The 27,095-nt window shown below is 27.4% G+C and overlaps 5 protein-coding genes across 7 annotated transcripts; 1 reads left to right on the top strand and 4 right to left on the bottom strand.

The window, feature by feature from the left end:
• Positions 1 to 2,895: 2,895 nt before the first annotated feature.
• LOC114126716 (JNK1/MAPK8-associated membrane protein) lies at positions 2,896 to 5,999 on the bottom strand. The gene is made up of 7 exons (XM_027990718.2): positions 5,580 to 5,999; positions 5,152 to 5,227; positions 4,785 to 5,056; positions 4,474 to 4,701; positions 4,157 to 4,332; positions 4,007 to 4,083; positions 2,896 to 3,931 (listed from the first exon to the last, which is right to left on the bottom strand). The coding sequence occupies exons 2-7, from the start codon at positions 5,179 to 5,181 to the stop codon at positions 3,707 to 3,709; spliced, it is 1,008 nt and encodes a 335-aa protein (XP_027846519.2). The 5' UTR covers positions 5,182 to 5,227; positions 5,580 to 5,999; the 3' UTR covers positions 2,896 to 3,706.
• Positions 6,000 to 6,621: 622 nt separating this feature from the next.
• Positions 6,622 to 9,293, bottom strand: LOC114126688 (transcription factor IIIB 90 kDa subunit). The gene is made up of 3 exons (XM_027990693.2): positions 8,989 to 9,293; positions 7,846 to 8,510; positions 6,622 to 7,773 (listed from the first exon to the last, which is right to left on the bottom strand). The coding sequence occupies exons 2-3, from the start codon at positions 8,492 to 8,494 to the stop codon at positions 6,947 to 6,949; spliced, it is 1,476 nt and encodes a 491-aa protein (XP_027846494.2). The 5' UTR covers positions 8,495 to 8,510; positions 8,989 to 9,293; the 3' UTR covers positions 6,622 to 6,946.
• A 1,978-nt stretch (positions 9,294 to 11,271) lies between these two features.
• Positions 11,272 to 14,102, top strand: LOC114126697 (abasic site processing protein HMCES). Its single transcript, XM_027990701.2, has 7 exons — positions 11,272 to 11,563; positions 11,705 to 11,802; positions 12,052 to 12,286; positions 12,390 to 12,584; positions 12,712 to 12,936; positions 13,037 to 13,182; positions 13,288 to 14,102. Exons 2-7 carry the CDS (start codon positions 11,783 to 11,785, stop codon positions 13,388 to 13,390), a joined length of 924 nt encoding a protein of 307 aa, XP_027846502.2. The 5' UTR covers positions 11,272 to 11,563; positions 11,705 to 11,782; the 3' UTR covers positions 13,391 to 14,102.
• On the bottom strand, positions 13,391 to 15,092 carry LOC114126706 (nucleoside diphosphate kinase). The gene is made up of 4 exons (XM_027990709.2): positions 14,794 to 15,092; positions 13,984 to 14,085; positions 13,805 to 13,917; positions 13,391 to 13,737 (listed from the first exon to the last, which is right to left on the bottom strand). Exons 1-4 carry the CDS (start codon positions 14,926 to 14,928, stop codon positions 13,614 to 13,616), a joined length of 474 nt encoding a protein of 157 aa, XP_027846510.1. The 5' UTR covers positions 14,929 to 15,092; the 3' UTR covers positions 13,391 to 13,613.
• A 5,767-nt stretch (positions 15,093 to 20,859) lies between these two features.
• LOC114127775 (uncharacterized) lies at positions 20,860 to 27,095 on the bottom strand. Of its 3 annotated transcripts, none has more exons than XR_007606979.1 (6): positions 26,803 to 27,053; positions 26,031 to 26,170; positions 24,790 to 24,997; positions 24,379 to 24,491; positions 23,168 to 23,374; positions 20,860 to 20,953 (listed from the first exon to the last, which is right to left on the bottom strand). XR_007606979.1 is itself a non-coding variant. In XM_050210752.1 (6 exons), exons 1-5 carry the CDS (start codon positions 26,876 to 26,878, stop codon positions 23,249 to 23,251), a joined length of 663 nt encoding a protein of 220 aa, XP_050066709.1. In that variant the 5' UTR covers positions 26,879 to 27,047; the 3' UTR covers positions 22,668 to 22,876; positions 23,204 to 23,248. The 3 variants fall into 3 exon arrangements, 2 of the variants coding, with proteins under 2 accessions (XP_050066710.1, XP_050066709.1); XM_050210752.1 differs by lacking the exon at positions 20,860 to 20,953 and adding an exon at positions 22,668 to 22,876 and having other exon boundaries at positions 23,204 to 23,374; positions 26,803 to 27,047; XM_050210753.1 differs by lacking the exons at positions 20,860 to 20,953; positions 23,168 to 23,374 and adding an exon at positions 22,604 to 22,876 and having other exon boundaries at positions 26,803 to 27,095.

The raw sequence follows: 27,095 nt of genomic DNA, 5'->3' as shown, positions 1-27,095 counted from the left end.
TACAATATAGTTGAATATTGGGGAGAAGAATATTTTATTATTTTTTTTAAATGATATTCTTAGATAAATTAAAATTGCATAAAAAACTACAGGGACCATTAACCAGTTTTAAAAATGTACCAACTGACACAAAATATACTTCATGTCGTCTAAATGTCAATAATCATGTTTATTATTAATTATCATGATTAATTACAAACATTACATTTATAAACTATTTATAAATATAAAGCTACAAAACAAAAAGAAAATCAGTAAAAAAAAATAATTTTGTATTTTAATGTGCCTATACCTACATTAAAAATAATTAAAATTATTGAATTTATTGATTGACTATTGAAATGTTTTCAGAGATGTTTGTATGAAATAATATATTATGATCTATAATGACCAACTTTGTAATTGGAACATTTCCAATATTACAAATATACTAAGCACTACCTATTGTGAAAATTAATAAAATTAAACAAACATTTAAATTCAATCAATGACGTAATTACAGGGAGAAAATTAGGAAACTTCCATCTTATTATTTAGCTTATATTAGTTATATATTTTATATAGTTAGTTATTATATCCATTTATCACTTAGTCAGTAGACAATGAAATGCTAGCAGGTCTGAACAGAGACAATATTAGTCATACTTCCCCTTCAAAGAAATCCTAAACACACTAACATGTAAATCCAGAAGTGTTAAATTTCTTAAGTTTAAGTATAAAAATGTCATTATTAGGTACAGTGTATCTAGTGATTATCTACCTTTGTTTTCTTTGTTCCAACGTCAAGCCCTGGTTAGAACCCTTATCCGAAATTCCTTTTTTTTTGGCTATTTCCTGCTGTTTTTTTTGATTCTTTTCGCGCGCAAGATCTCTAGCGTTACCTCCTAGAAAACAAAAATCAAACGATCATAATATACCAATGTAAACGAGCATGAAATAATGAAATGTAACATTGGAATGATACTTACTCGCCATTTCTTATCCGAGATTGGTGATTATTATTTAGTAGGCTTCACAATCCGCTACAAAAATTCAACAATGCGTTCGCAATTGTGTAAGATTCTCAGTGGACTGGACAAAATAATTATGCCGTACAATTAATAGATAGATATTTGTTGGTATTTTTATTTTTTAATATCGTAAAACTGAATCTAAATTCTAAATGTAATTTTTCTATGAACTGAATTAAAAGTATAATAATTACTAATTATAATTTTTAAGAAATAAGACCAAAATACCAAATGACCAAATTACAAAATGATAACAATGGTTTGGTTAAAACCAAAAGTATATCAATTGCATAAATTCAATAGTTCCATAAAACCACGGTTGTAGATAGCAATACATCAACTCACAATTCACAAATTAATTATTCTATTCTGTGCCCAAATGCTAGTTGAAAAAAGTGGGGGACGGCCGTAAATTTATAGGTGTTGCCATTTTGATATTTATTATAATCAGCTGATAAACGATGGCTCACAATTCTATTATTTGAATTATTTGATATGTTTGATATTGTATGTTAATATTGTTAATTATAAACTAAAAACTTTAAAATATTATATTTCCAAAAACGTTATTTTAATTTTTTTATTATTTAATTTTTGAATTTTTGATTCTTCGTTTAATGTTTAAAAAATTAAAATTATTTTTATTCGTAAATGTTTTAAATATAATATAATCACATATTAGGTTTCACGGAATTAGTGTAATTGTAATTCATAGTCTCATAGATAATATATCGTAATTCGTATTTAATAATAATACAGTAAGCATTCAGCAACATGACAAAATAATTTATTTTGTCATGGTAAGCAATATACTAGTCTGGGAAAAAATGCTTTTATCTTAGTATTTAATTTGTTTTATGATATTACCTAATTACATATTATAAATTTAAATATATTGTAATTGTATTGAAGTCATCACTAATAATGTAAATAATAAATGGAACCGACCTAGTACCTGATATAGTGATATTATAATAGTGGTTTAACCTTAAAAGGGATTTAAGGGTTTAATTTGTCTTCAATTTAAATATATAATTTTATTTTCTATGTGTTCACTTTATCATAAAACACAATTTTTATATATATATGTATAAATACGCATTACTTGATTCAAAATTAAAAAAAGGAAAAAAACTACAGTGCCACAGTGGTGTTCTAGATAATATTATTACCTTGAATAATAACCTTTGATAATATGTTGATAGAATAGAATTAAAAATATTAGAAATAAGAAAGTAGTGGATTTTTTTTAGCAAATTTGTCTATTAATTGTTACACTTTCATAAATAATAAACAGAGAAAGTAAACAGATTAGTGATTACTAATCAATATCAATTATCAACACTATCTAAAAACAGTAAAAACGTACTAACTACTAGGTACATGCTACAAAGAGTAATCTCCAAAATGTATAGTTAATCATTGATCTATTATAATTTATTATAATAGTTGTTCATAGTACATTTTAACAAGAATTTTTTTTTTTTAATTTTGATAAATTGAAATTTGAAATAGCAGTTTCTGAGTTATTAAATTATATTTTCTAAAGTTAATAATCAAGTCAATGCTAATATGTTTAAAATACTTTATGATTGTGATGATTTGAAATATTATATTGATATTTTATATTAAAACTATGCAATCAATTGTGGTTCACAGATTAGCCATTAATTGATCATAATTGATTAATTTTCAATCTGAGTATGTGTAAATTAAACACAAAGTTTGTCTCTTATAATATTTCAAACTTGTAAGAACATTAAGTATGTTGATATAATTAATTAAATAAATGAATCAATCAAAAGATTTAGCTATTTATATAGTTGTATACAATTGTATTATTCCTAATTGTTAATTATAATATAACAATAATGAAGTAATAATATTGTTTTATAAATTATAACAATAATTTATTTTACTGTATTATGCTAAATAATAAATAATAATACAAATATAAAAATAAATTCAATAAAATATATTCATGATTATCTTGACTGGTGTAATGAACAGAAAATAGAAAAATACAAGTTGCACACTACCACAAATCATTTTTGAAATAGTAGTCATGACTCATGGCTGGTTAACATTAAAGTTAAAATACAATCAAAAAGGAAAAATAAATGAATAATGCTATCAATAAAATATAATCAAAAATAAAACATTAAACGATTGGTGTTTCAGTACAAAATTATAATTAACTCATAACAATTTTTAATGTATAATATTAGTCACTACATATCTATACGTTTAACTGTATATAAACTTTCAAAAAGTAAAGTGTAACCAGTGAACTATCTTAATTTTTCAAATTTGCTTTCAAAATATAATCTTATATTGATTTTAGTAATTAAGGTATATGTATTGCAATTAATATATTGGTAATTTGATTGAGATAGGCATTTTCAACTGATAAAATATCACAGGATATGCCAGAACACAATTTGTACTTTCTGGGCGCACACAGCACACTTATGAGTATTAAAAAATAAAACTTTATAGTTTTTTGAAAATCAACATTATATCAATTCATTTAATTATTGATAAGTAGTAAATATTAAATAATGACTCACTAAACAGCTAATGTTTTTATTATATAACATTTTATAACAATTTATATACAGTATAAAAATATGGTTAATAATTATACATTTGTTCATTTTCTTTTCTTTTTTTTTTAAATTGAAACAATTAACTTACTAATTACAGTACAATACAAGTATTTTTGATGGCTCACTTATGCGTGTAGTCGCTATATAGAAAAGAGTTGGTAAAGGAACAAGTAACAATAAAGCGTAGTCAACTGGTGGATTTTCCAACTGAGTTATAGCTACAATACCAAATCCATGACTGACCCAATGTACGGCTACAATCAATATGTTTCTTGGCACACATACAGTGTTCACAATCAAATACTTTGCAGACTGTTGAATTAAAAATAGAGCATTATTCACAACTTTAATGAAATAGTTAATATAAAATATAAAATATTTAAATACCTGATTTATTTCTGTAGCAAAATGAATCGCACTTGATATTACAGACACAACAATTACAATATAAGGAAAGGTGACATCTATTTAATAAAATATATAGAAATTAATTTAAATAACACATAATTTAAATAAAATATTTCTAAATATACTTACAAACAATACCTCCTAGAAATGCATGAATTATAGCTGCTATAGGAAAAAAATATAATCCAGCATATATAGTTTTTAAGTAGGCCCCTCTGTTAAGACCAAAATAAGCAGAGAGCAAAGGACGTATCGTGAGTAAAACAATTATACAAGTGAAATAAAAAATAAAAATCATGGAATACCTGAAAATTGATAACCAAAAATAAAAATATGTTAAATTACACATTATGACTAATATGTTAATAAATATAATAAGTAATATCATTAATAATAAATAGTTTCAATAATTTAAAATGAATGATATAAATATAAATAAAACTTACAATGGATATACAGCTTCTTGAGTGCATCGTAATGATTCACCGTAATCTGGTGTTGGGTTATACAAAACTGTATACCAATCAGATAGCCATTGTGTACGACACGATCGAATCCATAGTTGGCCAATAGGGTCAACAACTAAGACTGCTACGGCCGCTGCAATAAATATTTCCAGTATTGCAGATATATTTAAGACAATTTTCGTTTTCGTTTTTTTTTGAGAGTTTCCACTGAAATTAAAATATAAAGTATTAAAAGCAATAAAATTAAAACTATTTTATAGAACTACATAAAAAAATTCAAAAATTAATACCTTTTTCCTTTGAATGCCCATAAAATTGATGACAAAGATAGATCTATGTATACAGCATGAAATAATAAAGGCACAGTTGCCATAAATAGGAGATACATGTAATCATATGACGATGGTGAATCAGTGCATGGTTGACAAATGTGAAATGAATTTACTTTTGTACCAGATGGACATGAGCCACAATCACTTGTACGTCCATTACCCAAATCTCGTCGACCACAATAGTAACCTGGACATCTCAGTTCGAGTATATGGTCAATATTGTTATGATTCTAAAAATACAAAATTAAACCCATTAACTAATAATGCATATTTCACAAAAAAATTTTACATTGTGTTATACTATATAACAACAGATTCAACTCACATTAAGAAAATGTTGGTAATAATCTCCCATTACAGTATGTCAAAATGCGCAAAAATTGTATACGATTATGTTTTACCTAAAAGCATAAACATTAACAATGACATTAAAATAAATAAATATAATATGAGATAATATAAGCAGTATCAATAATGAAGGATATGGGGCTATATAAATCAAGAAATTTAACAGAAATATTTATTTGAAATTATGTTTTGAATAGAATGTTATTTTCACAGAATGATATAATTTAGGAGTGGTTCCGATTATACAGGTTCTTAAAGTGGTTACTGGTATTTACTGTAACAATGATTAATAGTCCAGTAATAGGTAAATGTATCGTAAACATATTATATGTCTATGAAATATGTAGTTGATAAAAAAAGGAGAATACAATGTTAAAATATGAAATAAATTAAACTAATACTCACATTAAGCAATATGAATGTATTAGTTGTGTCAACCTGCAGTAGGTACTAATTATCTAGCTGTGTATCAACACAAACCATCATTCATTTTAAAAAGCTTACTTGTTAACAGTTATAGTGTATACTGAGTTTAAAATTAAAAATTATTCAGAACAGTAGAACACTAATTAATGCTTTTTAAAAATGTTAGTAGCCGCGAAAGTCGAAATACCTAGTACATTATACTAAAATGTATACGGTATATTAAGTAATATAAACACTGACGAAAATTTTTTTTGACATATTGTAATAATTCGGTCGTGGTCTTGGTTGATCTTCGATCAGTTCAATCAGTCTTAATTTTGAATCTTGACTGAATTATTATAAACTATTTGGTCATAACTCGTATAATAAAATTAAAAATACGAATATTTTACTTTAGAATTTTAATTGATAGAATTTTCTTAATATTAGAATTAGTGATTTTGATAACATAGAGTTCTGTGATAATAAGAAAATGTTGATGATAACATTATCTGTGGTATCGAATTTGTGTACTGAACATAGCTCGTATTGTTCCGTGATGTTATAGGTAGTACTATAGTGTGTAATAGAGAGCCCATATAATAATATAATATATTATGTTATAGGCTCTCTTGTGTGTAATACACCCATGATTCATGAATATATATAAGTTATATGCACTGAACTATACAAAAAAAAAAAAAAACTATATTGTATTTGGTTCAGTGGGTTTATGAATGTACCACAATATGTTATACTTAGCAATTTAGCATCCTTACATTTGTATACTAAATTCAATTTCTTTGAGAAAACGTACATATAATTTTTATATAGAAAACTTATATTTTATTAACTGCAACTACACAATTCTGCAATAGTGGAATATACTGCAAGACTTATTCTATTACACCAAATTGTATTTTTGACATGGATATTTCATCTCTTAATCTAAACTCAGAATTAAACCTCATTAAATATAGGAACAAAATACAATTTATGATTTGACATTATTTTGCCTAATACGCCATAAATAAAGCAAACATTATACAAGTGTCATGGATGTTATATTCTTAATATAAAAAAATTACATAGGAAACTAATAATTAATACAAATAAAATAATTTGAGTTTATTACAGATAGAATGAAATTAAACAAAAAGCTTTCTAGATGCTTGTTACAAACAAAATATTTGAGTTAGTAACTATTCAATTCATCTAGTTCTTTCCATAGCAAAATACATTATGTTATACCATACAAAAACGTGTATATTAGGTATGAAAAAAAAATATTTACATGCCTAGGTAATTTATATAGCTACTAAATACAACAAAATAACATTTATATGTTATATTACATAATATATAAGTTATAATCCAGGTAAGGATGAAGAATCAGAATTAACAAAACTGTCAAGATTGTCAAGTATATCATAGTTAATTTTTGATGAAAGTTTTTTCTTTTTCAAAACTCGTTCCACAGCTTCAGCTGCAGTCTTTGCTGGTGTTCGTAAAGAATTTCTTGCTTTTTTTTCTTTAGCTTTAATAACCTTTGGGTTCTTTGCTCTTTCTTCTCTATTCAATTGCATTTTTCTAAAAGCAGTACCATGCATTTTCATCCACATGTTTCTCTTGAGTTCATGGCTTTCCTTAGACAGAATATAAGAATCTATTTCATCTTCGTCTATTACGACATCATACAATGAATCCTCTTCATCATCATCTTCATAAGACCGTTTATTTTCAGATAAACCCATAATTTCCAATGAAGGCCCTACATTGGCAGGTTTACTACTACCTCCAGGTTCAGGAGATGCTGTTGCTGCAATTTCTACCAAGTTGACACCTAAAACTGTAGTATTTTTTTTCTTATTTAGTTCTTTTTCAATTGCAGTTTTTACTTCATCAATCACTTTTTCACTATCGTTGGCTTCAAAAAATTTGTCTATGCGTTCCTTATCTTTAGCACGAGCTACTCGATAGGATGGAGGATCATGAGTTTCTTCTAAATCAACAGACATAAACTCTTCTATTGATAACATACTAGAAGGTGTGTCTTTAAACTCCAGTAACCGTTTTTTCAAAGTAGCATGGTGACAGTGAACAACTTTAATAATGTCATCAGTAGTACGGTTAAAATCATGCATACGCCCTGAAATCAATAAAGCTGCACCACACAAACTAGATGGTCTTCTACCTAAAATATGAAATAAGAAATTAGACTGTATTATGTATAATATTATATAATAGGCCTAGTGAATAAATTTACCTGTATGAATTGAGTCCCTCATCATTCTTTGCAATAATCGCATGGCCGTTGTATACACATTGTGGGTCTTATCACCAAAATCTAGAGAATTAACAAAACGCATAAGGAAAATACTGGGATCAAGACTAGGTACTGTCAGAGTCAATGTTTGCATCATTCTCAAATATGTCTTTCCTAGTTCAAATGCATTAACTTCACTAGCATCAGCTACATCTAATAGCATGTGCATAGTGCCTTCCATACGGCACGCAATATAGACAGATGCTGCATAGATCAGAGCATTCTTTCTTCCGCGAGTAAAATGTCTTTTCAATGCCATATTGTAGTAGACACAAGCGTTTTCCAAAGTTTGAGGACTAAGGTTGAGACTGTTGCTTAACACTTGTATACCACGCCTAGCTTTTGCTTGAGTCATTTCTCGAGACGGTTGCTTCATGCCATGGTGAAAAGCGCTGCCAAAGTTGTGAAAATTAGCAGCTTGAGAATCAGATGATAAAAACTGCCCAACAGCACGAGATCCATGGTCAGTTTCTTCAAATTGAACTTCAGACACAATATGTGATTCGTCCATGACGCCACCACAGTCCATGCATACTGTTGGTCCATCACTGGAATCGAGGTTCAGAGAACCACAGTCTGAACACTTCATGGCTGCTGCTTTAAATCTAATTATTAAAAAAAATTATTAAAATAACTGTCGGTAAGCAAAAAAAAAAATAGTAACAGAACTAATCAGATCGAGGATCAGGACTAACTTAGATTATGAAGATCATTGATGAAAATGATGAGGACTAAACTTTAATAGTCGATTTATTGACGTAAAGTAGTATATCCAGTAACACACACACGCACCAGATAGGTATGAGTGGAAATATTTTTTAGGATCAAAAGTATACAAAAACCAATGTATAAAACAGGGTAATTAATCATATTATTTATTTTCTTTATAATAAAATGGGGTGTCTATAACCACGCACTTGGACGAGGGACTAAAACATGATGTATACAAGTCACACGATATCGTTCGTGGCGTAAAACGATTATGAACTTTCATTATTTCATAATAAGACGTCACAATCCAACCCCCCGGGTTATGTGTGGGGATCAAAAGACTTTAAAAACTAGGTAGACAAAATTACTTACTAGATTCACGTTGTAGATTAGGTACGTTTACGTAGGTACGAACACTACGAACACACTACACTAACCACCGCCAAAGCAAATCCATAGAAAGGAGAACGGAGACCAGACAAACTGCCAAGTGGCGAGTGGCGACTGGCGACCACTGAACGATCACTGATCAGCCGATGTCGAACTTGTCGAAGTATTAAAATAAATAATAATTAATAATATTATAGAATTACACCTCCTCTTATTATTATAAATCTATTCTGTGATAGAAGTACACATATAACGTGTTTACGTCCAGCTGCTGTACACGGGGAGCTTATATTATTCCTGTATGATATCACCATTCACCACAGTCATATATTCTGTGATATTACTTATCGTGTATGTAGTTTGCGGTTTGTAAACCATAATATTGGCTGCGTTATCAGTTTTTGAGCGGGAATAACGAGGTATTCCAAACGAATGAATTGGGAATTGGGAATAGTGATGGTAAAATGCTATTTATTTAAATAGCAATAGCTATTGCTATTGCTATTGTAAAATAGCAGTGATAAATAGCAGCTATTGCTATTTTGTATTTTTCTATACCCACCATTACTGATTCGTTATTATCACATATTAGCAGCTATTATCTATTTGTAAAATATATATTTTTATAATTAAAATTACACTTTGGCTTTTACAAGAACAATTTCATATTATTGTTTTATATTACCATATTAAATTGTATTATTTAGATACAGTTTCATACATAATATTACATTACAAGATTATATTATATTATATGAACAAAGAGAAGAAAATATATATTTATTATTTACTTGGATTAATATTTTAAACTATTAATACATACAATATAGTTTCAGTAAGATATTGTAGGTATCTATTGTGGCCTTTGGGTGCATCCTAACATTGAATCAATGATTCTATTGTTATTGATGCTATTAAGATAAGACCAGAAAATATTTGACATAATTAGGGTTCAAAATAATATGTACTATATTATATTATAGTACTCTATTACTCTAGTACTATAGTACTAACTATACTATATAGGAAATGAAAAATATAAATAATTGTTGCAAAACTGGTATTGTAAATTTTCCAAATAAATTTACAAAAAGATATTCTGTTTTCAATCTCATTTTAGTACTCAACAAACCATACTGTAATTACATTCTGCTGTTTGATTTTATGATTTTGTTTTGTTTTTTGAGTTTTTTTGAGTTGTAATTAAAATATACATTATGAAACCAAAAACTAGTAATATTTGGGCACATTTCACAGTAGTTGAAAATACAACATATGCAATGTGTAATATTTGTAAAAGGAAGTACTCTTTTAAAACAAGTGTTACAAATTTAAAATCCCACATCAAAACCAATCATTGGATACAAATTAATTCATCAAAAGAGGTATTTCATACAATTTTTTTTTAATTACAAATCAATACAATTTTATTTAGAAATTAATTCATCAAAAGAGGTATTTCATACAATTTTTTTTTAATTACAAATCAATACAATTTTATTTAGAAATTAATTCATCAAAAGAGGTATTTCATACTATATTATTTAGAATAGAACCTACCTACTTATAGTTAATAAAAATAAAAATATACTTAACCAAAATACCTAATTTAACTTATTAATTATTATATTATTAAAAATTAAAAATTATTATTAACAAAATATGAATCTATAAACAACTAACACTTTGAATTTTAAAATTAATTATTATTTATTTATTTGTACTTTAATAATTATTGTAACGAATGTCGTCATCGACAAATTATATTATATATTTATTTGTACTTTTATAATTATTGTAACGAATGTCGTCATCGACATTATATTATATATTTATTTGTACTTTTATAATTATTGTAACGAATGTCGTCATCGACATTATATTATATATTTATTTGTACTTTTATAATTATTGTAACGAATGTCGTCATCGACAAATTATATTATATATTATATTTAATATTATTGATAACAGGATAACATATTATTATTATATTCTGTGATAGCAGTATTATAGTAGCTGCTATTTTTCTGTAATAATTTGTTTAGCCACTATGCCAGACGTCAGTGTAGCCTGCACGCTAAAAGTAAATAATGTATAGACATAAAATAGCAATCACTGCTATTATTTAAACTAGATAGCAGTCTGCGATTGCTATGGTAAAATAGCAGTGCTATTATAGCTGCTATTGCTATTTCTTACCATCACTAATTGGGAATATCATGATAAAATAAATTTTATTACATCATGATTCATGGGAAATATTATTCCAATAATATTATATTATTACTTATTATGCGGTCGTTGAGTTTTATTAGTTTTATTACATATCAATATTAAATTTTGTTATGTACTTATGTCATAATAATATAATATATTAATATATCATTTTGTAATATCGTAATTTTCGTAATTCTTCAATCAGATCAATAATTCAATGGTTCCTCATTTCCGTCATTCTGAATTTCCAAATTAGAATTTGAAAAAAACTGAATTTCGGAATATTCAAAACGCTATACGAATAGTATTACAATGATGTTGAATACTATATTTTAATGTAATATTTATTAATTATTAATTAATCATTATTTATAAGTCATTAAAATGTCATACCTCTAGAGTGTGATTAGTGTTTATATTTTAGTTTAATAAGTGTTAGCAGCCAGCAGGTTATTAAAGTTATAATTTATTTTAATAGGTAAGGTATATTACTTATGTGGTGAAATTTATACCTATTGTTTTATATCGAAATTGAAGAACTGAATGTGAAAAGAAAATGTGTGGCCGAACTGCTTGGTGAGTAACTTACCTTTATAATTATTTTCATGTACGAATATGAAATATCTTAAATAACATAATTATTCAATTGATTTACATCCTTAAAATTCAAATCTGTGTTTATTAGGTATTCATGATAGCATTTTTCATAAATTGTATTTTTGTTAGTTTGATGGTGCTGGATACTAACTGTAGACTAATATAACAATAATCTTCTTGACTTATGAATAATGACTCTATATCATAAGCATCTTTGTGTTTTATTAGTAACTTGAAATGTGAAACTTATTGCAAAGCAACGAGTTATAAAGATCGTAAAGACACATTATATCGTCAACCAGAATGGCATAATGAAATGAATGATAATTTTGAATTTAAACAATCCAACAACACAGCACCTACTGATGTAACTCCTATTCTCGTTTCTGGCGAAGAATTTGTAGGCTACCCTTCTAGGATATTGACACCCATGGTATGGGGTATGATACCTCCCTGGCATAAGGTATTTAACTAAATATAAAAAAAATATTAATCATAAAAAATAATGATTGTATAGTATTAATTGTAATTTTATTTTTAATACTAAATTAAGAAAAATTTTTTAGGGAAATTTTAACAATCATGGATTAAGTACAAATAATTGTCGAATAGAAAATATAACCACTTCAAAACTGTACAGTGAACCATTGACTAAAGGAAGAAGATGTATTATAGTTTGTGAAGGTTTCTATGAATGGAAAACAACAGAAGGACCTGGAAAGAAAAAGCCATATTTTATATACATGCCCCAAAAAAATGGAGTTAGTATTGAATAGAAGTAACCACTTTTTTTGTATTTAACCAAAAAGTCATAAATAATAATTGTAATAGGTAATTAACAAATCTTTAAATAAATGAAAACTTATTATAAAAAATATTTTTATATAGGTTTCAGTTTATGATACAAATGCTTGGGAATCAGCTCAATGGTCAGAGCAATATGGTTGGTGTGGACCATCTTTACTCCAATTAGCAGGTATTTACAATAAATGGAAATCGTCTGATGGAGAAGATGTTTATAGCTATTCAATTATCACAATGGAATCGAGTAAGACGTTCTCTCAACTTCATCACAGAATTCCTGCAGTTTTAGAAAATGAACAACTTATAGAGGTTGGTCCTTTTACATAAAATAATCATTATTTTAATGTTTATTTAGTAATAAATTGTACTTCTTTTTAAACTTCTTTTTAAACTTCTTTTTATTACATAGGATTGGTTAGATACTAGAAGGGTGTCTGCAAGTCAAGCTATCTCTATGCTTCGTCCTACTGATAATTTGACCTGGTATGAAGTGTCAAGCATAGTCAACAACTCGCGTAATAAAAGCGTAGATTGCAATAAACCAATATCAAAAATGTATGTATCTTAAGTTATATAATTTAATTATGTGTATGATTTTAGGCCAAATATGTTAACTTGTTTATTTTAAAAAGTAATTTTAAATTCATTATTTATTTACAGAGTTAACAAAAGCAGCACTTTTATGACATCTTGGTTATCAGGAAAGAATAAAAATAGTGATAATAATGATGAAGATCAAATGAGGAAAAAACCTAAAAAATAATTATTCAATATCATAAAATTTTAATTGATGTATACAACATAATATGTTATTTATAAGAATAATATTTTTACAATAAAAGATTTAATATTTGATTCATTTTTTAAAGAATTGCAAATGAGCACAACGCAACAGTTATTTAATATTTTTAATAATAACTACCCAAATTAAAACTATTGATCAAGTAATTGTTTATATGCTAAATAATCACTGTTTAGTTAATATTTTAGTTTTCACCATACAACCAAGAATCACTGGATCTTGACCATGATACCACTTCTTTCTCCGAAAACCACAAAGCAATTTCTTTGTTGGCTGATTCTACAGCATCCGAACCGTGAATTATGTTGCTAATAATTTTAAAAATTTAAAAATTATAATCAAAAAAAAATGTTTATTGATTTAGGAAATATTTACCGGCCAACTTGGATGCATAAATCACCTCTAATTGTACCAGGATTTGAGTTTTTTGGGTCTGTTGCACCAAGGATGAAACGTCCAGTCTTAACAACATCCAATCCTTCCCAAACCTATAATACGATGAAATAATTTTTTTTATTATTTTTAATCAAGTGAAAAACATTGTGTCTAATTACCATTGGTACTACAGGTCCAGAAGACATATACTTGACAAGGCCAGGAAAAAATGGCCTGCTTGATAAATCAGCATAGTGTTTTGATAACAATTCTTCTGATGCCTGGAATAAATAATAAGTAACTTGATATTTAAAAATATTAATTTTAACTTAATATACCTAATATATATTTTTTTCAGGAGAAAATATACAAAATCATGCTTTGAACCGAGGCTACAAAGTGTTTTAAACAAGTGCATTTTTTTATAACGTTTTATTAGAATTGAAAATACTTGCCGAAAGTTAAAAAAAAAACTGTTAATAGTTAAAACCATGTTAATGAAAAAAACATTTTAAACTCATTAAAAACCCCTGTTCTTAACATAAAAGAAGTTGAGCAATTCAATTTATCTATAACCTACCTCTGGCTACTATTATTGATTTTATTTTACATAGTTTTTATAAATACTAAATGTATAATGTATTGTTAAAATACTAACTATTAAAATAATGTTAACCTAATGTTTTCAGTCTTAAATTTTAGATAATATTTGTAATTATATTATTGTAATTCCCGATTTTGAACTTAATAAAACTTACTATAACAACGAAATTTAATTATTTTTTAAAACAGTTTTTTTATTGAAATTTAAAATGCCATAACATTTTATGCACAATGTGTATAAGTAGTACAACAGTAGAGCATTAGTTTAACCACACCACCCTTGATCTCAATGTAAATGGCAGTGCTCTACTTAATTTGTCTATTGTAAATAGTTATTGTCTGATTAAAGTAATAAATATTTTTATTTAAGAACTATGAGTACTTACCCACATAAATTTCATTGCAACCAATTTGAATCCTTTTTCCTCAAAGCGTTTGATTATCTTGCCTACCAGGCCGCGTTGAACACCATCCGGCTTAACCATGATGAATGTACGTTCTGAATAAGCGTCTCCACTCATTTTTCTGTAGAATTAATAAACACAATCTGCACAAACAAAAAAAAAGGCAATATTTTACTTTTTTACTCTAACACCAGTAACACCAAAGATCCAATATGCTAAGTATGACTAGAACGAGTAGTCGCAAAAAACGTAATGGACATGGATGTACTAGAAAAACTTGATAATATTGTCTATTTTTATTATTATTATTATTATTATTATCATCATTATTATTATCATTACACGTGGGCGTTGGCTGTTCCAAGTTTCAAACAGCGCAACGCCGCTGTTTAAAGTATAGATTATAATATTATATGGATTATTTTATAACTATAATATATTTCTATGAATATGTCGTTAATCGTTATGGCTTATGGATATGTAAATTATTCGTTTATTAAGGTATTAAGGTACAACAGTTATTTTAATTTATTGATACATTTTTAAAGTTGAGATGAAAAGTGGACTACTTAACGGAATATCCATTTATACTTCACAAAGTATATAGGTAGATTATCATTACCCATTGTCACATTTTTGCACAAATGAAAATTATAATAGTTTAAACTAAGAAAATTATATTTTACCACGAATAAAAATATACGAAAATAAATGTCGATTTCCTTTGTAAGAACAATTTTTTTATTTTATTTTATTAAGTTATCAGCTTTAGTGGTTAAATTTATGAGCACAGTACACAGAGTGTATTATTGTTAAAAAGTAAACTTAGCTTAAAAATATACCTCGAAAACTTGGCGTCGGATCTAAAATATTTTAACAAATACGAGTAAAATATTAATATTAAAACATTGGTCACTTTTTTTTAATTCGGGGGATATTAGAACATGCTATTATTACTTTATGAATAATTAATAAGTACCTATTAACATTTTAATCACAAATAAGTATACCAAAAAGGCTAAACGCATACTTTAACATTAGTAAAATATATTAGATTTACTGTAGTCTGTAGGTAAAATAAGTTATTTATATTAGAGTATTGGGTGCTTTTCAATTGTGCCGGCTTCCGACAATTTTCGGTTATCGCGATTTGGTAAGGTTAAGTTCAATGTACCTACATGGCTACATAATATTATTATTTACCTACATTTAATTATTCCAGTATAGTAGCCCACTAAAGTACCACCATAAATATTAAGTTGTTGTTAATGTTCATACCATTTTACAGAAGTCAGCTCCACTGTCCAATAATACCTACATCATACAATGCAATGCCATACATAAAAGAATAAGAATGTCAACGAACTTGCAATTCCCAAAATCCCAACACAAGTGTTAATCTTTTTTTGGCAAGATTTAATATTATATTGCCAAAAAAAAAAAAAATTATTTTTTAAAATATAACTGCTTCACACTCTTTTTTTCGCTGTAAAATATCATTTTCTCGAGAAAATTTTACATCTTTCTCGTTTGTTGTCAAATATTTCAGATTTGCATGTTTTATAAAAATAAAATAATAAATACAAATTAAATAATAGTGTAAATCAGTCATATTTTAAATCTTCGACACTCCTCCATACTTATACTTTTGGCAGACGTCAGTGAAGTGAATATTGTGAAAATGTTACATTTCACGAACAAACCTACGTATAATAAGTACCTAATAACGTATAAATGTACGTTGTCACAATTACCGAAAATAGAAATAGGTAAATAAAAAGTTTTAATTTATTAACCATTTATATAAACAGGGTAGTTAATAGTTAAATTGGTTATACTATATACCCATGGCTTTAGATAGAAAGCCGTATATCTAAAGCCGTATATATACCTAATCTTATTGACAGGGGATCTAAATAACCACATAGGGAACTAGGGTTGCCAACCGGCCGGTATTTTCCCGGCCCGGCCGGTAATTCACATCCATAGACTTAAAAAGCCGGTTGCCGGTAATAACCGATAAAAAGCCGGTATTTTCAAAATAATAATTGTAAAATTATATAAAAAGCCAGTATTTCCATTTTCCATCTGAACGAGAGTTTCGATATAAATATATTAATATTATATCGTTTTGTAAAATTGGTTATCAATTATCATATTGCTGTCAATAAATATTGTATACATTAATATATATATATTTTAATATAGCTTAATATACATTTAAAAGTTTATAATTTACTTTACCTACTACTTTATTTAATTATTTTATCATAATGTAATACTAATATTATTATATTATTATTACTAATAATTATACTTATATCAAATAAAAATTTACTGAAATTATGACTTTTTTTTTTTTTTTTTCTTACACTTGGGCCGGTATTTTCCAAATTAAAAATTGGCAACCCTATAGGGAACTAGTTAACAATATCCTAGTTGGGGATCTAAATTATTCATTTTGTGTTTAGATTCCCCTTGGTCTATTATAAATACCCTTATATAGTATATACCCAAGGTGGTTTTACACAACAAGTCAAGGGATGTTTTCGATTTTTTTTATCCGAGCGTAACGCAGCAAGTGACTGAAAACGTGGGCATCACTACTGACAGCCGACAGGGGAATTAATTGACTCGTGCCGAGGGATCTAGTGACCACAGGGATTGTTGGTTATACGTCACTAGTTCCATTGCATACAATTACATTATCTAATACACATTATACCGAATATTACAAAATCAAAATAGGCTTTCTTAGCGCCCTTAGTGGATGATGTCCACAACGTAACTAGGTCAATGAAACTAGTTCTAAGTAAGTACAGTAGATAGCACTTTTGAAACAACCCTTTATTATGTTACACTATAACGTTCACAAACTATTTCTCAAATGTTATATAATTCTAACAATTGATTTAAGTAATTATGTTACAGTCAACTAAATACGACATAATATTATGATTAATATTCTCTAAGTGGAAGACTATACAAAACATGAAAAACTAACAGCTTCACTTGAACAAACTGGCTCTGGTCAGAAAAAGAAAAGTGCATTTAAACGTCAAAAAACTAGCAAAAAACTTCCGCAGCAGCCACTACAAGTCGACTCAAGAATCCAACTCTCAACATTTCAACAATACCCAGACACCCAGTGCATCCAATCTGCAGTCGAAGTAGAATATTTCAAATCAAGAAGGATTACTGGACTGGGCAACAAGTGACAACATCCGCGACATTACTTACAATTGTCAGAGACGTTGGAGTTGGTCTGTCGACCTAGGAATTTTGGCAACTAGGCTTTAACGCATCATTTTTCAACGAACTGCCGGATTCGAGGAATATTACTTTCCAGGAGGTTTTGATTTTTGGTGACTTGGCAGAAAAAAATTTGGATTTCTGAATAGGTATATTAAAATTAGGTTGCTGAATTTTATATTTCTGCCATTTCTGAACTCTTGTGATAAAAAATTGTTTACGTATCCCTCATAAATGAAATAATATAATACAATCTACCGTATTAATTACCAACATCGGCCATATCACACTAAATCAAACCACCAATATCTTATTATATAAGATAACATAAAATACATTTTTGGATAAGTTTATTATAATATGGTGTATTAAAAATGAGATCGGTACGGGCGGCCATCTACTGTGCGTATGGGCGTGGCTTTGTTCCGACGCGTCGCCAAAGACAAGAGCGTCGCATTATTTCAATATCGACTGCCGATGAGCTCAAATGATTTAAATAGTATATTAAGATGCGTTGAGCCGCATTGTTTCGTACGACACGGTCGGACGCGGTTGCCACTTGCCATACAAAATAGCAAGTCGAACGCACAGGTGACCGGAGCGTCCCGAGAGAACACGACAAGTTGAATCAGCAGGTGGTCTGCACGGAGCCGAAGAAAACTGGTCGCCGCGGCCGTGCACCGATCTCATTTTCAACACACTAATACATTTGTCACTGATGTAATTAATACCGTGTGGCGTGAACATAATATTATTGGGTGTTACATAAAAAATCGACGGAAGAAATACGTTACTCCAACAGTAATACACACCAAATCTTAATGAACCATTATAAATCTTAAATCGAAATGATAATATTGATGACAATAAATTAATTTATCAGAGACTGATAACAATAAAAATAAAATCAGTGCTGCCTTAGTGGCATGAAAACAGCAAAAAATAACATTCGTTTAAATGGTGATTGGTCAAAAAATCTTCAAAATAATATGTTTGGTCAAAATATTTTTGAACAAAAATGTCTTTGAATAAAATATCATTCATACTGATTTTTATCAGCTTATTAGCTTTATTAGTTATTGGTGTTATTACAAAATATCATTATTATATCTGCGATCAGCTATTCTACATTTCAAATTTTATTGTACATATTAGAATAATTGCTAGGTATACACATATTAATCATATAAATATTTTTGTATAAATATTATATGTAAATATGTCACACATTATTTCATTAAGACAACAACTGTAAAAACCTTATCTGATTATTAGGTGGGATTTTTGTAATTTAACTACAGCTGAGCGTTTTAGCCGGTTTATATATCATTTAGTCACAGCCTTTGACTTTTGAGGAAATGTTACTTTATACCTGATTCGTCTACCTAATTTGAATATCTATAAGCCCCTTCGATATCTATGATAATATGCATAACAATTAAGTTAATTATATGAATAACGATTTTTAAAAAAAATCAGTATAATTGATATTTCAAGCAAAGACATTTTTGGTCATAAGTTATAAGCACAGATATATAGAAAACATATATATGTTGTTTTATATAACTGTGGTTATAAAATATTTTCACTAAAAATATTTTGACCAAAGATATTATTTCGAAGATTTTATGACACGGAACCGTTTAAATTGTATTCATGTTTATGAAATATGTACTGATGTTATATAAGAGTGTATAAAAAAATATTTAAATATTTTTATACTTGTGGAATACGCCTACATATCAGTCATATTATATTTAACTCGACGGTGAACATCTATATTTCTGATACTACGATATTAAAAAACATTTTTCAGGAAAAACAAGGATCTTTAAGAAAAACCTCAGGATTTGGACAAATATTATCGCGTGACAACACTGCACGTATTGACAACAAAACTTGCGCTTAGTTTGAAGATTCTATATAATAAAAATGAAGGGTGGTGTAAAATCAGAAAGAGACGATTGTATCAAAATATGGACGTATTTCAACAGTTTACAACCTGAACTATCAGAAATATTTGAATTGTTATTTGGCTCAACGGATCTTTATACTGCAAGAGTAGCCACAAAGGACCAATGTATAAAGGATATAAACCATAATATTTTAAATAATGAAAATATTGGTTCAAAATGTCCGAATTCTAATCTATGCAACGACTGTAAAGATTTTAAAAAACCGTTTTGTTCAAAGTATCACATAGTTGGTCCTAAACCTCATTGGATTGATTGTATAAAAGAGAAATTTGGAAATACTTCACTACATTGGCTATCTGAAGAAATAATCGTAGATATAGCCAAATACTCAAGCTATGACGTAGAAGTGGAATTAAGAAATATTTATGAACAGAATTATGTTGATTGTGTAGATATCAAACACGAAAATTACAAAGACCTTTTAAAAAGCAACAGCATTATGTTTAAAGACAATTTAACTTTTCTCAGTACCAATTATTGGTTTAAATTAATCTTTAAAGTTATTGCTTTAAATATAAACAAAAACCTGATTGAAAAGCACAACCAATTTACAAGCGAGAAAAATAAACATGTAAACACTAATGTAATCAACAACGACAAAAACAAAGAAATAAAAAGATATTTAGACTCAATGGGTATCTTTTATTCAACGTCAAATTTAAATATTATTACCGAGGAAGATATTCAACATTTGAAGATCATGTTGCAGACTATGAATCTAGAAAAATAAAATAGAAGACTGTACATTAAATTATTTAGAAATTATTATTTATCTATTTTTATGTATATATATTTGTATTATAAATTTTAAATAAATTAATACCTATAGCACATGGGTATATTAATTAAACAGTGTTTTTATTTCTATTTGTTATTCCATTCCGTTTCATCTATATTTACAAATTTATAGACTTCTGAAACATGTTAATTATACCATGTATATTGTCTACTATATGACTATACTGCGTAATATAAAATGTGTTAGTTTTATTTGTTCTCACTAATTTCAGTGATTTTATAAATACGGAAATAATATATAAATTACAAATTCCCGAATAAAAGTCTCCAAAAAAAATAATCTTATCTGGTGGAAATAAAGTAGTAAAAAAAGTCCCAAATTTAATAACTATGATTATTTTAAATGCATTTAAAGTTGGAAAATAAGTATTTGGCAAAGATCGTAAATATTTGGAAATAATTTTTCTTATTATACTAAAATTTTATGATTATTGTACTCTTTAATATACAGAAAATAACATACCTATTGGCTATAAGTATTAATTAATTTTTTTCGATTTGCAAACAATTTAAAAATGTTTATAAAAAAAAAAAAAAAAATAACAGTGAATTAAAAAGCATAAACATTGAAAAAAACTTCATCATTTCACATCACTTCGGTTTATCAATAGTCTATTATTTTAATATTTTAAAAGTATATATATAAAAAAAAATTGTAGGAACACTATGGATAATTTTGCTTATTATAATAATATAGAAGTATACTCAAATGTCAAAGCACCATTAAAATTAAATTTTACAAACAGAATAATCATTTATGGTAATGATACGACGTCCACTTGTTAGTCATTTTTAGAACGAATTGAAATTTTATCAAAAGTATCATATAAGTTGCCTATACTAAACGCCTTGTAGGATATGGTATCTGTCCATTGAACCGGATGATAAAAAAAAAACTGCAACAACTACTGAGTAACTGCAATCACTAAAATGGTTAATAAGGATTTTTTTGGGGGGGGGGGGTGTACATTGACAAACATGTTATAATATCTCGTGGAGCAGGTCACACACAAAAATGTATCCCTTACTTAATCGACCACCACATATAGTACAAACACAAAGTTAGGAAACACAATGGTAACTGTGCGAATAGTAAACTATAGGGTGAGCTTGTGAGTACATTTTATAGTAAACAGTGAATTATGCTGTAATAATATTAATAAAGTATATGCCATAATACACGAAAAAACGATATATTTTAGCGTTTTAGTTTGATTGTTATCTGTATTCTGTTGAAATAATTTAGAGCATCAAACGAATATATATATATTACAATATTAATTGTCATAACCAAAGCTGTGAATTCTATGCACTTACAAACTATTAAAAATTCACAAATCACTGAAAAAATTTATGTTGATATTTTTTACGTTTTTATGATGGTACATCGTTTCGTCATCGTACCTATATAAGATCATAACTGTTCAATTTTGAATGTCATAACCTACTTCTTCGCCACATATTGTTCATAATGTGTTTTTTTTTTCTAAAAAAACGGTTATTTGTGGCCTTTCACATGAAATTTGGAGATATTACATATTATTATTGTTTTATACAATAGTGCGACGTTCCTTTAATTAGTATTGAGTATTTTTGAAATGATCGCAGTCATATTTCACTGTTAAAAATACGAATAACTAAATTTATTTTGAAAAAACTCAACAAACAGTTGTGTAATTATGATTATAATGAATCTTCTTATTATTTAAACAATTATTAATGATTTTAAGTAAATATAAATGATAGTACAAAATATAAATATTATATCATAAAAAACATACTGTATATAATATAAAGACATAATGGAATAAAATTAAAATTAACATATAACATAATATAATAAGCAAAGAATAATAATTTCAATAATTTTTTTTGCTTATTGTATTATTATATTATGTTATATGTTAATTTAAATTTCATACCATTATGTCTCTATATTATATGTTATAGATATTTCTGAAAAACTTTCATCTTCATGAGGTTTGTTGAGTTCGTCGTCTTCGGAATTCAACGAATTATTACTACGATACATATAATATCTGTAACATAAAACAAATAGTAATTAATATTGTGTAATATCATATGTATTTATCTACATAATAGTAATTTATGTATACGAATGATTCTGTATGAAATATATATTGTACACAGTATAGTGCACCCTCTCTTTTTTATATTTTCGAAAACAAATTTTGGTCGTTTGTTGAAAGTACATATTATTTTGGTAGGTACCTACGTGTTCGTCTATTTTATCTATTCTCTATTGTATCGACATTAAGGGAACCATAACTATATATTCAATGATAATTAAACGAAAATAGTTCACTTACAGGTTGAAATATGATCTTTAATTTTTATTTTCTTACTTTGACTTCGCCGAGGTTGTTATCATGGACAATTCTAATTTATTTTCATGTAGATGTTGATGAAGTTGCTCTATATTCGGCAGGATCGACGAAGTCATCATCCCAAAAGTATGCGATATCGATATCAGGGTTACAATTCCACGAATCAATTTTTGCCATAGAGTCGACAAACTATACAGGCAAGATATTTTCCAAACAATTTAATACAATAATAAATTTGAAGTTTCGAATTAGAAATCAAACCAATAATCAATAACCAATAAAAAAAATTGTTTAAATATGGATTGACTTTACTAAAGAAGAGTACCTATACTATATTTGAGTCGTTACTAAAAATAAACACTGTTATAGTAGATAAAAAAATAGTTCGTTTTCTAATATTGATCTTAAAATGTTGTTAACACTTGTGTGTGTTTTTTGATTATGAAATTTAAATGAAAAAAATATCAAAAATAATAATACCAATGCGCAAACAACAATCGGCGATGTTTATCATTCTGGGACGGACTTGGTGACAGGGATACCACATCCCTCATTATGGGTTTGTTATGGACAATGTATGTTTGAAAAGGTTTAATGTATGTGAAGCTGTTATGTGTGTGCGTGTATGTGTGTGTGTGAAACATTCCTATGCATAACGTATGATTTATTGGTAAATGAATAAAATAGGTATCGATATGTTAACTAATATATATAATATGTTTGGTTGTTGTGTATGTGTGCGTGTGTGTGTGTGATGTAAGATTACTTATGTAATATGTTATGTGTGTGTGTGTGTAAATAAAAGGGGAAGAAATATAATTGATTGGGAAGGGGAAAAATATTTCATGGTCATTGTTTTTCTTAAAAAGGTGGGGGTTTGAAGGAGAAGGTATAAAATATATGCCGGTTACGTGTAGGATCTGGTGATGGTGTTGGGTTTATGCGTGTTGCGGGTTGCCTATATTGAGTAATTAATACAAGTTTGGGAGGAGCTGTGTAGTTGTTGCCTATACAGGCCATGCATATCCTTTTACATGTAAATTTAAGGGGGAGGAGGTTCTAAATCCCCATTTTACATCTACTCAAGTGTGCATTGAGTCCTGAGTAACTTTATTAATAACTAATTTCTACTTTTCTAATACAGCAGGTACTGCAGTATTAAAAAAAAAAATAATAAATCAGAGTGTACATACTTTTTGTGTCTTTTGCGCAAAGTTGTCTTTTGTTTTTAAAGAACTCTCATCTTCATGAGATTCGTTTTGTTCGTCGTCATCGGAATTCAACGAATTATTACTACGATACATATCTGTAACATAAAACAAATAGTAATTAATATTGTGTAATATCATATGTATTTATCTACATAATAATTTTTATCTATACGATTCATTCTCTATAAAATATATATAGTAAGTACACAGTATATACTGCACCCTCTCTTTTTTATATTTTCGAAAACAAATTTTGGTCGTTTGTTGAAAGTACATATTTAGGTAGGTACCTATATGTTCGTCTATTTCTTTATTACACGTTTGATTATCGTGTTGACTTTAAGGGAACCATATCTATATTCAATGATGATTAAACGAAAATAGTTTACTTACAGGTTGAAATATGATCTTTGAATTTTCTTTTTTTCACTATGGCCATGCCGCCGTTATCATATATTATAGTTCTTTTATATTTTTGTGTACATGTTGATGAAATTCTTCTATATTCGGCAAGATCAACGAAATCATCATTCCAAAAGTATGCGATATCAATACCAGGATCACAATTCCACGAATCAATTTTTGACATAGCGTCGACAAACTATATAGGCAAGATATTTTCCAAACAATTTAATACAATAATACATTTGAGGTTTTGTGTTAGAAATCAAACCAATAACAAAAAATTGTTTAAATATGGATTGACTTTACTAAAGAAGAGTACCTATACTATGTTTGAGTCGTCACTAAAAACAAACACTGTTGGTAGGTACAAAAACATTGTTCGTTTTCTAATATTGATCTTAAAATATTGTTAACACTTGTGTGTTTTTTTCGTTTATGAAATTTAAATGAAAAAATATCAAATTATCAATACCAATGCGCAAACAACAATCGGCGATGTTTATCATTCTGGGACGGACTAGGGACCCAAACATGAGGTGAGAACCATTACACCTATCTTATGCCTTCTCAATAGTCACAGATATTATGGTAAATAATATATTATATTATTATATTATATTTTTTTTTTATTATTATTATATTTAGTTTTAAATTAGAGTTCATTGTTTAAAAATATAGTTAGATAACCTTTTTAATCATTTTATTGTTTTAAATGCTGTGTAAACCAAATGTGTGAATATTAAAATGATAAGTTTTTTTTTTTTTTTTTTTTTTTTTTTTAATAATATTAACATTTTAAATAATATAAAAGAGATGATAGTAAGTAAATTTCATGATGAATTTATTAATGTTTTCAGAAGTTGTATCTAATAAAAAGTAAGTTAAAACAATAAAGAAAGTATATATGTTTTACTACAAAAAAAAAATAATACTCATGTATTCATCGGTTCATAAATTCTCGATTATTATTAATTTTTAATAATTTTAGACGTTTTGAAATTTGAATTTATTTGTGGGTTTTTTCAATAAAATCAATTATACCTGCATATTTTGGTAATTTTACTTTCGTACCAACATTATATATTCTTAGCGTGCATTGAGTCCTGAGTTAATATTAATAACTAATTTCTACTTTTCTAATACAGTACTGCAGTGTTAAAAAAAAAAATATTTAAAAATGTAAAATAAAATAATAAATCAGAGTGTATAATACTTAGGCAGGTACATACCTTTTGTGCCTTATGCGCAAATTTTTTATTTATTTTTGTAGAACTCTCATTTTCACAAGGTTCGTTGTATTCACCACGAGGTTCATTGTGTTGCTCATGAGGTTCATTGTGTTCTTCGTGAGATTCGTTGTTTTCGTCATCTTCGGATTTTAACAAATTATAGCATAGAACAAATAGTAATTTATATTGTATAATAACATAATATGTATTTATCTACTTAATAGTTATTTCTGTATGACTGTATACGATTGATTCTCTACAAAATATATATTGTACACAGTAGTGCTACCCTCCCCTTTCTATACTTTTGAAAGCAAATCTAGGTTGTTTGTTGAACATCATCTTAAAGAGTATGTTTTCCATCATAGGGCATAATAATTAACATTTAATTTGAATATTTATAATTAAAATATCTACTTTATTTTTTTCTTTATACGATCGAAACCCCACAAACTTTATGCCGTATACAATGATGCACCCCCTTCCCTAAAACGGTTATGTTAGGATATCCCGATTTCGTCACTGGTTGTCTGTTAAAAACAAAAGTATAGCACTACTATCAATAGAGTAAATTTCGTAGTGAAATTGTTATACAATTTAGTTTAGTTATTGTGCATTTTTTGGTTTTCGGATCGATTTTCAGAGTTTCCATATCTATTCAATTGTGATAAAATCAAATCCGAGCTATATTTATTGAAAATTTCTGATCGTTCAAATATGAACTAAAAACAATTTAGTTACTGAACAACGAAAACGTTGAGATACTATTTACCGACGATATGACTGATTTTTTGTTTTTTTGTATTGAGATGATCCTCAGATACATGTTGCTTTCGCTTATGATCCATTTTATTATATTACACTTCCGCGATCAAAAGTAAATTCGTTAAGAAATGTTGTAATTGAAATAATCGATTTGCGTAAACGGTGCACTTGACTGTTATGATAAATAGATTGAATAATAATATTTGTAATTTGTATATCGTTTTGTGGAAACCAAGAAACCGACCATCGACAACAATATTTGGTTGCGCGTTATTTATTTTCAGCCACTACAAAAATAAA

Source organism: Aphis gossypii, chromosome 1 (genome assembly GCF_020184175.1).
Source record: "Aphis gossypii isolate Hap1 chromosome 1, ASM2018417v2, whole genome shotgun sequence".
Classification (NCBI taxonomy): domain Eukaryota; kingdom Metazoa; phylum Arthropoda; class Insecta; order Hemiptera; family Aphididae; genus Aphis; species Aphis gossypii.
Note: the sequence above shows the minus strand (reverse complement) of the source record. Positions and strands in the feature narration are given on the sequence as shown.